The following is a 12,935-nucleotide window of genomic DNA, read 5'->3' as shown; positions in this document are numbered from 1 at the left end:
TTATCTATTGATCCCTACACCTCTTTGATAACTTTGAGAACTCAAAAGTCAGAGATGCTCCTTAAGACAAAGATGTTCTTGTGTTTTGTTTTTTCATTCACAAATCCATCACTACGGTTTTGGCTCGTAAAATGTCACAGATGTCTCCAAAACAGAGTCAAACACCAGTGAACAAATAAGAGAATTATCTGAATGAAGGGATCACATTACTAATGCTTTTTGTTTATAGTCACAGTGATCAACAGATTGCAATAAATATAAGGAGAGGTAACGGGAAAGACATGGACTGAACGACATTTGACAGCAAAGGGTGAAATGATCATGTGGAATGTCAGTTGCTGTAATTGTGATGAAGGGACAAAGGGTGGACTGTGTGTAAACTGTTCACTTTTCTTTGATGTTATGATTATGGTATTTTGATTTTGATGTGGAGAACTCTTTTTCTTCATGTGAGTGAAGCTTGTGAAGTTTGTGTGATGAATGTGGACTTGAATGATAATTCTTAAATATGTTATACACAGAGATGAGGTGTAGAATATATTGGGTTTATGTGGCAAGGTTTGGCAGTGAGGGGCTACAGGGATGGCTTCTGTGAGAAGCTGCCAGAAACTTCTCCCATGTTGACAGATCCAATTCCAATTGGCTTCTAGATAGACCTGCTCCTGGTCAAGGCCAAACTCATGAGGTATGGTAGTAGCATCTCTGAGATAACAGATTTAAGATGGGGAAAGGAAACTTGTGGAACACTAGCAACAGCCAGAGAAGAGAGGAGTGTAATACGTGACCCACACTGGAACAATCTATTCCTGAAGGACTGTGCCCTGTGGAAGGGACCCATGCTGGAGCAGTTTGTGAAGAACTGTGGCCCATGGGTAGGACTCAAGTTGGAGAAGGTTGTGGAGAACTCTCTGCTGTGGGAAGGCCCCCATGTTGGAGAAAAAGAGTGTGAGGAGCCCTTCCTCTGAGGAGGAAGGAGAGGTAGAGACTGACCACAACCTCCATTCCCTGTCCTCCTGTACCACTGAGAGGGAGGAGGTAGAGAATTCAAGAGTGAAGTTAAGCCTGGGAAGAAGAGGGGTAGGGGGAAGGTGTTTTGAGATTTTTGGCTTCCTGGTATCCAGACTTTACAATCAATGGAAAGAAAAGGGCTTTTATTGTATGTTATTTACTCATTGTAATGTGCATTTTTAATTTATAATATGATTTATCTGGTATATGTTTATTTCTTCCCACTAATTATTAAAAAAGCTGATACATAGATGCCTAAAACTAGGAAAAATGTAGCTACTATGTTGCACATCAATATTTCTGAAAGAAACAGTTGTGAAGTTTCCAGTTTGTGTGCAATATTTGAAAAATAGGGTCTTGCTCCAAATTGGAATAGAAACAGGTTTCTGAATACCTTAATTACTCTCAAGTCAGGAATCACACATTTGCATCAAGAGAGAACTGGCTCTGGGAAAACCCATCACTGCCATCTCATCAGAATTCTGGGAGATTAGTTTTTCCTAAAAAAACTAATTGGAAGGTTGGAAGGTCATAGAGTCACAAAATCATAGAATTGTTAAGGTTGGAAAAGATCTCTAAGATCATCAAGTCCAATCATTAACCCAACACTGTGATGTTCACCACCAAACCTTGACCCCGAGCACCACACCCACATATCTTTTGAGCACTTCCAGGCATAGTGAGTCCACCAGTTCACCAGACAGCTTGTTCCAATGCTTAACAACCCTTTCCATGAAAAAAATTTTCCCAATATCCAATCTAAACCTCCCCTGGCATGATTGTCCTGTCACTTGTTACCTGGGAGAAGAGACTCCCACCTCACTAAAACCTCCTTTCAGGTAGTTGTAGAGACCAATAAGGTCTCCCCTGAGCCTCCTCTTCTCCAGGCTAAACAACCCCAGCTCTCTCAGCAGCTCCTCGTACAACTTGCTCTCTAGACTCTTCACCAGCTTCATTGCCCTTCTCTGGACACACTCCGGTACCTCTCTTGTAGTGAGAGGCCCAGAACTGAACACAGGATTCAAGGTGCAGCCTCACCAGTGCTGAGTACAGGGGTAAAATCACTTTCCTAGTCCTTCTGGCCACACTATTTCTCATGCAGGGCAGGATGCCGTTGGCAGCCTTAGTTTTAAGCCTTTTAGCAGCAATAACTAGAAACTATTTTAAGTCCAGAAAAAAATGTTTGAGAAATGAGGAAAATACTGTATAACAAGAAACTCTATTTAGCCTTTCTAAAGACAATTGAAAATTGGTTTAACTCACTCTGTATGTACCTGTAAAATGGAAAGAAAAACTAATGTATACAAAGAGGCTTTTATTTTATTACAAGAATACATAACGAGAGTTAGAGAGAAGACATCAGGAAAATTCCGACATGAAATTAGACCCATATTCACAGTGCCTTCATCTTGGGACGAGAACATTCCTAGTTATTATCTAGTCAAGAACAAGCTGTTTTTTGATTACATATAAATACTAATCTCGGCAGAGGAATGATGTGCAATGGTATATAAGAGCAAAGTATTCAGATTATATATGATCTAAAACAAATGTAAAAAACAATGTTTAACAGAAAAACTCAAAGTAACAGAAATCCTTTCTGCCTTTCAGGCCTATAAATCTATGAAATACTGATTGCATTATGCTCTTCTACACTGTTCACTATGTGATTACCCTACTTGATCAACATGTTCCTGCTTAGTAATGAGAGCATTGCTCCGTGTCACAATTTCTCTGGTGGTAAAGCCTTTTTTTACAAACCCTCTCTATGTCAGCCCCCTATCACTTTGAGTGTAACACACTCCTCTTTTTCTGATGAATTCCTTTTCCAGAGGGTCTACACTGCAAAACAGTTTAGTGAAAAGTCTGCAGTTTAAAATATGCCCCCTCCTGCCCCAGCATAAAGACAACCTATTTAGATATTTGAACCAAACAACAGCAGAGGATCATTTTACAGTGTGTAAAATTATGTGAATATTGGAAGCTTCGAACATCAACATATAACACAATGTATTTCTTGATTACTCACGAACCAATATGTTTTCCACATTAATTTATCTTCTTTATATTATAGTGAATGAAATTACCAGACCTACCCTTTGCTGAAATTTTATTAGTACCAAGGTAGACATTTATTACTCAGATTAAGGTGAGGGTATTGGTATTTTTCTTTAATTAGTGAAGTGTTGTTCCTCATGAGGAACAATGAGGACGAGCTGTGGAGAACCAGTGTGCTAACTGATTACAGTAAGGCACTCCAAATGGTGAAAAACACTGTATTAGAAGAAAATAATTCCCTAGAGAAGTACACTACAAGGTTATATGCTTACATTTCACACTGTTTGAACTGTTTTCGTAGAACGAGATAGTTCAGAAAGTACAGTGATAAGAAATTCATTATTAACTATATAATTTATCAAGATGGTTTTGAGAATAAAAGCCTTCATTCTGAGCAACACTATATGCAAAGTACAACTTCCTCATCAGAGCATTAGATCACAAACTCTCTGCTATCCAAGCACCGCATCCAGGTAGGGTTTGTGTCTGCTCTAACTCAATATAACCTACCATGAAATCAATGAGACTACTACTGTTGACCTGAACAGGAGTCAGACTACAGTGAAAAAAACAGAGATAGAAAAGTATTGATTAACTGAGCCCTTTTTCCCAGATGAACTATGATACTATAAAAAGAATCACTGTTGAAGGAGTTTCTTCCACTATACTGTGCTAGTCTGCATGTAATAATGAGTTTGCAGTGAGTCTTATGTTTATTCCACTGAGAAAGAGATTTCAAGATAGTTTCTGTGTTTACTGGGTCACTAGGAAGATGCACCTGTTCACTGAAAAAAGTACTGTCTTTCATATAAATAGCAGAAGGTCTTTAGTCTGAGCAGTTTTTATATTTCCAGTAAGCAGAGAAAAAAAAAAAAAACAAACCAGCTTATTTTCTTTCAGTTTGCAAGCCTCAAAACACGAAGAATATCCTGATACAAGAGAGCTTTAAAACACAGGCTTAAATTCCTCCCTGTTCAGGGAACTATTCAAGCAGGGCTCAAGCATATTACTGTTATTCTGAATCAAAGATCTGAATCTGTTCTGCTTCCTGAACCATGTTCATTAGTGCCCAACACAAGCTTTTTCAATTAACCACAACTCGTGTTATCTCTTTTTAAAAAACACGTATGTCATCCAGGCTAAATTTCTTATCTATGTGGTTCTTGCCATCTACTGGCAGATATTTTATGTTGTCAATTTAAAATGCACAAATTACTTGACATTAATAAAACATAATTAAGAAAAATGCTAAAAGCTGTATTAGTCACAATCTTACACTACATGCAAATATTGGATATTAACGTTGTGTATCAAAAAGTTTGAGAAATTTTATTCAGTCAATACTAAGATTAAAGCACTTCTTAAGTACAAACTTATCATAGTACATATTCTATACTACCAAAGAAATAATATAGCATCTAATCACTAGAAAAATTCTCCAGGTTACAAATCAGTAGTCAATCAGTTACTTCACCTCTAGATAAAATGTAGTTATTCAATTGTAAAATTATCAAATTGTACAATAATTGGGTAATTATCAAATTGTACAAGCAACATTGTACAAGTAGAGGTACAACACTTGTTGGGGTTGCCTTTTTATGCAGTCATCTAGAAACTGAAAACTGTATAAAATTCTAATTCAAAATACCAAATAATATCTGGACCTTGAGCATTACTAATCTTCATGTTTACGTGTGTGGATTTAAGAATGATTGCATATATAGATAGGCTTTCTTTTCAGTAGCATTTAAAAAGTAAAGGAGCACCCTTGCTAGCATTTCACATTATTAGCATTTAAGAGTAATTCACATACCTGGTTTTAATGTTTTGATTGCCACAGGGATGTTGTTATTCCACCGTCCTTCCCATACCTCACCAAACTGACCAGATCCTAATTTTTTCACCAACTTCAGAGATTGTCTGTCTATCTCCCACTGATCAACAGTTTTATATGACAAATCAAAAGTAGCAGGAATTTGAACCTGGTAAAAGAAAATAAATAATACAATAATTGAGACTTTTAATATTTTTTCAAGAGCTCATACAAATAATTTTTAACTATGTCATGTAAATTTGTAACAGAATATAAATCATGTTTCCTTAGAGTACACATACATAATAAAGGGAGCTGAGAACATAAAATATAACTCATATACTGAGTACTATTTTTAGAAATAAGAAATACAATAAAGAAAATATCCTTTCATTAAAAGTAAAAATTCGAACTCATTCCTCTAGCAAGCTTTTTGAACAGTGACGTATTGCTTGCCTGAACCTTGTGGTTTTGTCTCAGTAATTACTTATGGACAGCTAGAGTTATGAAGTTGAAGATTTCATCTCCATATATATTTACAAAAAGGCATTCATAAATCATGATTTGGCATGTTTTCTCCCCCTGCCACTTGATGATTTGTTAAAAATGGCATAGTATTTTATTATTAACTTGTCAGCCTCAAGAATGAAACTGTTACAGTACCCAGAACTTACTGAAAACAAGCAGATCATAAACATTTTGAAATTATAGAAGCAGATATGGAGTCAACACTTTCTGACAGATACCTGATGAGTTAGCTTACAATAAATATTTTCCACCCTTACCTTTAGGCATGGCTTTTTGAGCAACACACAGAGGCCATCACTGTTCTTGCTATAATAGTCAACCAAGTCATTCAGAGTTTTGAAAGTTTTCCTTCTGCTTAGAAAAAAGCCTCCTTCATCCAGCTTTCTGATCCTGTAGTGCTTCACAGATGCACCATCAAAAACTAAAAAGATTTAAATATATTAAGTTTCTGGGAATTATTGCAGTGGTACAATATCATTTATGACCAAATCATCATAAGGTTCCAAAATATATTTATGAGGACTTTAAAATAAATTATTTTAGTTTTGAATAGGACAGTATAAAAAGCCTTTTTCAAGCCAAAGCCCACTGTTTAGATATCTTAATACTATCTATCAGTCTTCAGCCATTCAGGCTGGGAGATTCTTGCTTGCACCCTAAAAACTGAAGTAGAAGTACCTAAATACATCTTCTGTGAGGCAGCTCATGTTTTCCATCTCTGAAGACACCAAAACTAGAAGCATCTTACTCACAGTAATCATTTAATCGATTTTAGTCTTTCCTTTATCAGGGTCAACATTCTGAATAGTAGCTGCTGGGCTGGTAGGCATTGGAAAGGAAACAGATATACTCTTCACACGGCCACAATTCCCCAAAAATCACTCACATCTTCCAAAGGGTTTTTTGAGTTTTGTATGTGTTTGGAATATGTAAAAATCAGGTGAATAATGCTCTGTTTCATGTAGTTGATTAACCTCTTTCCATTGAAATGTGTTTTATTCTGATCTGTTGATTCTTAATCAACAAGACTTTACTCTCCTCACCTCCTGTAGGTTATTTATCTGCATATGATGACACCCAAAATGTCCTTCTGTCTGCCTATTGGAGCACTCTTTAGATGTGTCAGAAAGAAGGTTGGGTCACTGCATGCTGAGGCTAGACCTGGACCAACACCGTATCAGACAGGGACAAAAAATGCAGTCACTCATCTAGTGTGCTATTCAAGGAATGTTAGGCCCACAATTGTCATTTCTGAAGTCTCTGTTATACACAGGCTAGAGCAAAAGCAGTGTATGCAACCCAGGGAGTACATAAGACAATTTATTGTGGCAAGGGCAAAAAAAGTATTTTTGTACCATTGATAAATAAAATAAATATTTTTAAGTACTGCTTATTTCATCTTTGTCTCATCCTTTTTAAATTTTTTGTGTATGTTCTATAACATACAAAATCTATCAGTACAGTAATACACGTATAAAATTTACCAAAAAAAAAAAAAAAAGATATATATAGGGTGAATGCTCAAAAATCTTTTTAGGCTCAGAGGGCAGTTCAGAAGAGCTGAAAAGGTATTTAGTTACTTACATGGGTGTCTTTTAGCAAGACACTCCATTAGTTAGGCAACACTGTCCATTTTCAATGGGCAATTGAGGGTTTATATTGCATACAGAAGGGTAACTGATTTAGCTCCTAACAATGCTACAGCTGTTAGATCTAACATTACCAGTGTTCCACAATAAGTCTAGCTGGTAATGAGGAATCCTGATAAATATAAATCCTATATAAAGCATAACTTAACAAGAAAGATGTTTGAGTAGTAGGGCAAATTTGCTGTGTCTTAAACAAAAGATACATGCATTCACTGCACAGAGATTTACTGATCCTAGGAATTTCAGAGCTCAATGAATGCTACCAAGCTGTAAGATTAAGTGACAGACCAGGATTTGAAAGTGTGGACTGATTTTTTGCTGTGTGTTAGAGCTGGTGTGGGTTCAAGGTGAAGGGACAGAGCCTGCCCAGTTAGGGTTGGGGCCAGTGAGATGGTAAATCAAGCCAAATAGGAGAATGGGATCATCTGATGTGTCTGAGGATCGGCCAGAAGAAGAAACAATGGAGAAGGACTAAATAAGAAGCACTACCTTTTGGAAAAAAAGCAAGAAGCAATAGCTAAATGAAAAAATTGCTATTACTTCTCTCTGGAATTATTATTATAGCTGATATATCCTTGATACTGTAACACTGCATGGATTTTGGCAAACACGTTGGTTATAATAACAGAATAATGCTTATTCGCACAGTTGTATGTAGAAAATTACTGGTTGCATGCAATTAACAAAGCTGATATAAAGAGTAATTTCTCTCACAATTTAAGTGATCAAGTTAAAAAGGAAAAGCTCTTCTTCCTTAAGAACTATCGTGGATAATCAAATATTTTTTGTATTGTACTGTGCGATGTCGTCACAGACCACCAGAGGGCAGAGAGGAGCTGTTCAAAATACTCCACCCTAGGCAGCACTTTTAGGGACCTGAGAATTTACAATCATGAGGACCGGGAACAAGAATATTTGCAAATAAAATCTAGATAATAAAGATAAATACATCACACTTTTCAAATGCCATTTCCTGTTAAATTAACACTCACAAGTAGTATTTTTAATTATAAAATACATGCATATTTTTGTGATGTATCATTTGGAAACTGGGCAGAATGAAGTAAGGAGTAATTTGGTAACAAAAGACTGAAAGATTGCTGACTTCTCTCAAGTTCACAGGAAAATTGATCTGCGCAAATTAATAAATCTTTATGATGCACTGAATAAAAGAACAACAGGATGACTGTTAATTCAGTCTCAGTTGTACATCACAAGTAATCGCAGTTTGACTGCCTGCTTTGTTTATTAGAAGTATTATAAATGTTACTTGTGAAGCACCTAACATTAATAATGCAGGAGTTGTTTTGAAAGATGTGCTCTAATTTCTTAAATGAGATTTCTAAGAAGCCTTTTGATTGACAGCATCCAGGTCAGGCAGTGATGTGTGTGGAGAAGCTGGAGAAAATTTCTGAACTGATAACCATCTCTTCTTGTGATAAGTAGCTGAGATTAGTGCAGTATTCGACAGAACATTGTTTACTTGTATCCCAGGGATAAGTCCAGCCGAGTGTGGCTGCACCACACACTTGCAGCTCTGTGACATGGTGTGGCTCCACTGCCAAGAGGAGAGCACGTCATCCAGGGAAGAGCTAGGCATAACTCCTTCCAGTCATCCCTACATCCATGCCAGACTGCTTATCAGAACAGGATTGTGACTTCAGCTTCACACAGCTTGACAGTAGCTAGGGTTGAAAACTGCAATGGTTTTTTCCTCAACTTGCCCTTTCCAGAAGAACCACAGTTCCCCACTAGATTTCTACATGGTTTCAGTTTAATAGAAGGATTCTCCTCTCCCTGCAATCCATCTTAATATGATGGGACTAAGTAGAAGTAGGCTTTGACACCTAAAGAATGAGAATAAAATAATGTACTACTCTTTCCCCAGGGCAGAAAAATGTATGGTGGCGTCCACAGAGTCGACATCTTCACCCCATGAATCATGGAGACACCAAGGCATCATTACCACCAGCAACAATGTGTCCCCACATCACTCCTGTCAGCAGTGCTGCCCCAGCAGTGGCCATGCACAAGCACAACCTTTGCTCAGTCTCCATGCCCAGGGTGGAAGTGGGGGGAAAGTGACCCCTGAGATCACCCTCATCAGCACAGAACAGGTGCAGAGGCAGATCCAATATCTTTTCCTTACTGTGGCCATGATTTTGCAAGTCCTATGAGTCTGCTGCTTTAAACAATTACCTGCTTTTTCTTATGCTGAAACCCAGTCTGGCTTAGAGGAAACCAAACAATATTTTTTTAGAGCATGGAAAAAAATTTTGAAGAAAACACGAACCATTTACATTGTTATTTAATGCAATAAGTCTTTCAGATACCATTATTCAGTGACGGGCTAAGTAGAGAGCTTCCTGCTATCATTGGCAATGACACTCAATTAAGCTGAGCACATCTAAATTATGGCTTTTAATTAAAAAGAGGCAATGTCTAAGATGGCACCAACGTGTTTAAAATTTAATACATTTCACACCAGATGCTGGAGTCATCAACATAAAAATCAGTTGACAACATGTGCATTTTTAAAATGGGAAAACCTATTTTTAAAATGTCAAACACTTTAAATTTATAGCAACACATCTCAGTGGCCTATCTGGTTTGATGAGCTTTCCATTTAACCATTCACAGATGAGAAAAACCTTTCTGAATGTGACTTTTTATTTTTAATTTAAATAGTTACTTAGTATCTACATCTTACAAATTGAGACTTTTCCCAAGTTAGAGGTGAAAAGTACCATTTTCATGAGAGGTAGGGTTTTTTTCTTTTTTCTTCCTAAGGAGATAATTTGTTTCTCTAATTAATATTAAGTCTCTTATACATTGCCCGTATGAGTATGAAATCAAGCATGAAAGTCATAAAAGCAGTTTATGGGTTCTTGGGTAAAAATCTCTCTTTCTTTTCAATTTCCCTTATTTTTTCAACTTTATTACACTTAAATGTTAGGTTGTATAAAGAATTAAGACATTTAAAGACCTTAATTCTGAAAGCCAAGTTATCACTCTTTTAGCCATTTTAATCTACTCTGAAATGAAACCAAAACAGCAATAGAAGGGAGAGTAAAACCAACCATATCCACAGAGGATGGGACTTTGGGAGTCTATTCCTTCTGCACTGAAAAAACTGGAAACAGAAATTAGGCATATTCCAAAATACCAGGTTTTGACTTCTCCCCTGTCAGTGTATCAGCTACCATGGAGACAGAAGCTATCATTCTGCTTCAACTTGAGTGTCTCATAATTCCTTCTGATGGCACAAAGAGGAGAGATGCAGGAAAACTGCCTTCTCTATAGTATCTGGTGAACTAAACAACCTTCTTTCCAATTAATGCTTTCCACAGCACAAACCTCTTCATCATTGGCTTTAGAATGCGGGAAAGAAATTCACACTGATGGTTTCATATCTTGCTGCTATCAGTCATCATCAAATCTCCTGTTCCTGAATAAGCTTATACAGAAACCTGAAAAATGTCTACCACAGGCTTTTATAATTGAATCAAATATACTAAATCAGATAGAATAAACTTTCTGTCCAAAATTTGTAAGGAAAAAATTAAACAGCAGCATCAAAGGATAATCTCATTCTATCACAAATTCTGGCCTAATATTTATTTTCCTTGTCTTGGATCTTTCTCTGGAGTATCTCATAGTTTAACTAAAGTACTGCTTCCTTCCTGTTAGAGAAGTGGTTAGGATGCAGTATAAATAATTAAGGTTTTGAATCATTCCTAGAAGCCTGTAGTTGGAGAATAATAAAAAGAAATTGCATGTTCACTCCTAGTTGCATAAACAGAAGATATTTCATTGATTTTTAGTAAAAGGTGTCATATAGTCAAGTGCTAGCATTAAAAACATAATACACCCCTATTTGTCCTTCCCTGCATTACACCACACTGTTATTGGTCTAGCCCAGCCCTTGGATGAAGAATGCTTGAAAGAAACTGAAACCATGTAATACATCTGTAACCTGGCACATGAAAAGAAAGCATTTTGCAAGATCTTTGGCTATAATGCAATCCTTGGATGAAAGTGTGCATGCACAGGGGTCAGTTCTGTCACATCTGAGGAGCAATCTGATTCCTCGCTGATGGTAGTTTTCCTTTCAGCACTTTATGTCAAGAACCAACTTCCTTGAGGGCAAACTGAAAATTATGGCGTGAACTCCCCCAGAACTGTAAATACCACATTTATTTCATAAAATTCCCTGTCTTTCACTCCATATTTCTTTGTCTTGGCAATGAAAAGCAATCCTTCCATTACTGCAAGATGTTGCAGGTATATCCCCTTTCCTTATAATTGGGAAAGAGAAACCAAGAATGTGTCAAAAGTTCATTAAGCTGTGTTTCTGCATAACTTTCAGAACATTTGAATGACACAAGTATTCCGGCAAAAGTGGAGTCATTATGAAAGAATCTGGTTATGCACAGGGTGCCTCTCCTTTTACTGACATAATTCTGCATATGAATACTTATGGTTTATTCACAAACATCAAGAGTCTTTGCTGGTGTCTGGAATTAACACAGATAGAGCACATTAGGTAGCTTAGGTGTAGAGCCCTGTCATCTCAGGGACAACATTATTCCCTTGGACTCATAGTTGTATGTCAAGTTTGATTGGAAATGTTCACAGAAAACAACTAATGAACAACAACATTTACTATTTAAAATGGCAAATATCTACAGCATGAAAAAGATGATGTACCTATATGTGCGTGAGTATAATTATTAACAAGTAAGTTAACAGTCCTTATCAGATAATATCTTAGATTCAAATAAAGAACTTAAATAAGTTTCAAAATGCATCATCATCATAAATCTAATTTTTTACTGATGTTTACAACTCATTTCTCCATGAAACATTATTGATTCTAAAGTACAGCTTTGAAGATTTATCATTTTACCCCTGAAAACAAATAAATATAAACCTAAGTGTGAGCTCTAGGAGAAATCTCTTTTTCTTAAACTGCAGATATCTGCCAACATGCTTTTACTTTTATTTTGTGTGCTAATCAGAACAGTAGGGTACAACTGCAATGTAAGTTTTTGTGCTTTGATTGTGAAAATACCATCTATTTTAAGGCAGCTGGCACACTAGAAGTACTAAACATAAAAAAGTTAATTTCTGTTCTGAGCATATTGATAAACAAAGCCTATAAAATATAAACTCAAATTACTCTTGCCAAATTTTCTTTATATATCTCCCAGGAAATAAATATTGTTATAAACTTAATTTCATTTTCATGCCCGCAGTTTATTGTTCTCAAAAATGAAAAAGCCCAGATCACCTGAGAAATTTTTAAAACATTGCTTCAGATGAAAAACTAGAATATACCTGAGAGTGAGTATTCCCCTTTTAGACTTTCGCTTTCTCGGATTAGGAAGGTTCCTGCCTGGTTTCCAGGGTATGACAGTTGTCTCTCGGCATCTGCTCGTTTGGTTTGGCCAAAGAACCATCTGAACAAACAAAAACCATTAATTTTAGCATTCAGTGAAACATACCAGGAAGACAATTTAGTTTTTATAAACATGTTGCATATTTACTATGAGATAATCTGTGCTATGCTAATTAAATATCAATAGTGTGTGTGGGGGTGAAACCAGTCAGAACTACACAACAAATTTATTGCTAGAAAGTATTGCTTACACATTTGAGTGAAATCTGGATTTTACTGCTAATGAAAGATCTTACTGATTTCAAGGCAACAAGCATTCAGAAGTGACAGACTGGTTTTGTCCCAGAAAAAAAATAACAAAGAAATTTTGCCAAGGCCACAGTAGTGGAAACTGATACCAGGTCCATAGATGCCACTTGAACTATGTAGAGGTGTAGGTAGGTGCTAAAATCCTGCATCTTAAAAGCCAGAAGATCTC

General features: G+C 36.5%; 1 protein-coding gene across 1 annotated transcript in view; it reads right to left on the bottom strand.

Annotated features, from left to right (window-relative positions):
* The window catches only part of FRK (fyn related Src family tyrosine kinase), a 49,844-nt gene that overhangs the window by 14,724 nt on the left and 22,185 nt on the right, over positions 1-12,935 (bottom strand). Inside the window, exons 2-4 of the mRNA XM_050315901.1 lie at positions 12,397-12,518; positions 5,665-5,828; positions 4,880-5,048 (exon numbers count right to left, since the gene is read on the bottom strand). Of these exons, the coding sequence (XP_050171858.1) occupies positions 4,880-5,048; positions 5,665-5,828; positions 12,397-12,518 (455 nt within the window). The remainder of the gene's footprint in view (positions 1-4,879; positions 5,049-5,664; positions 5,829-12,396; positions 12,519-12,935) is intronic.

Source organism: Myiozetetes cayanensis, unplaced genomic scaffold, assembly GCF_022539395.1.
Source record: "Myiozetetes cayanensis isolate MyiCay16 unplaced genomic scaffold, myiCay2020 scf2-11, whole genome shotgun sequence".
NCBI lineage: Eukaryota > Metazoa > Chordata > Aves > Passeriformes > Tyrannidae > Myiozetetes > Myiozetetes cayanensis.
This window is presented reverse-complemented; position numbering and strand designations above follow the sequence as displayed.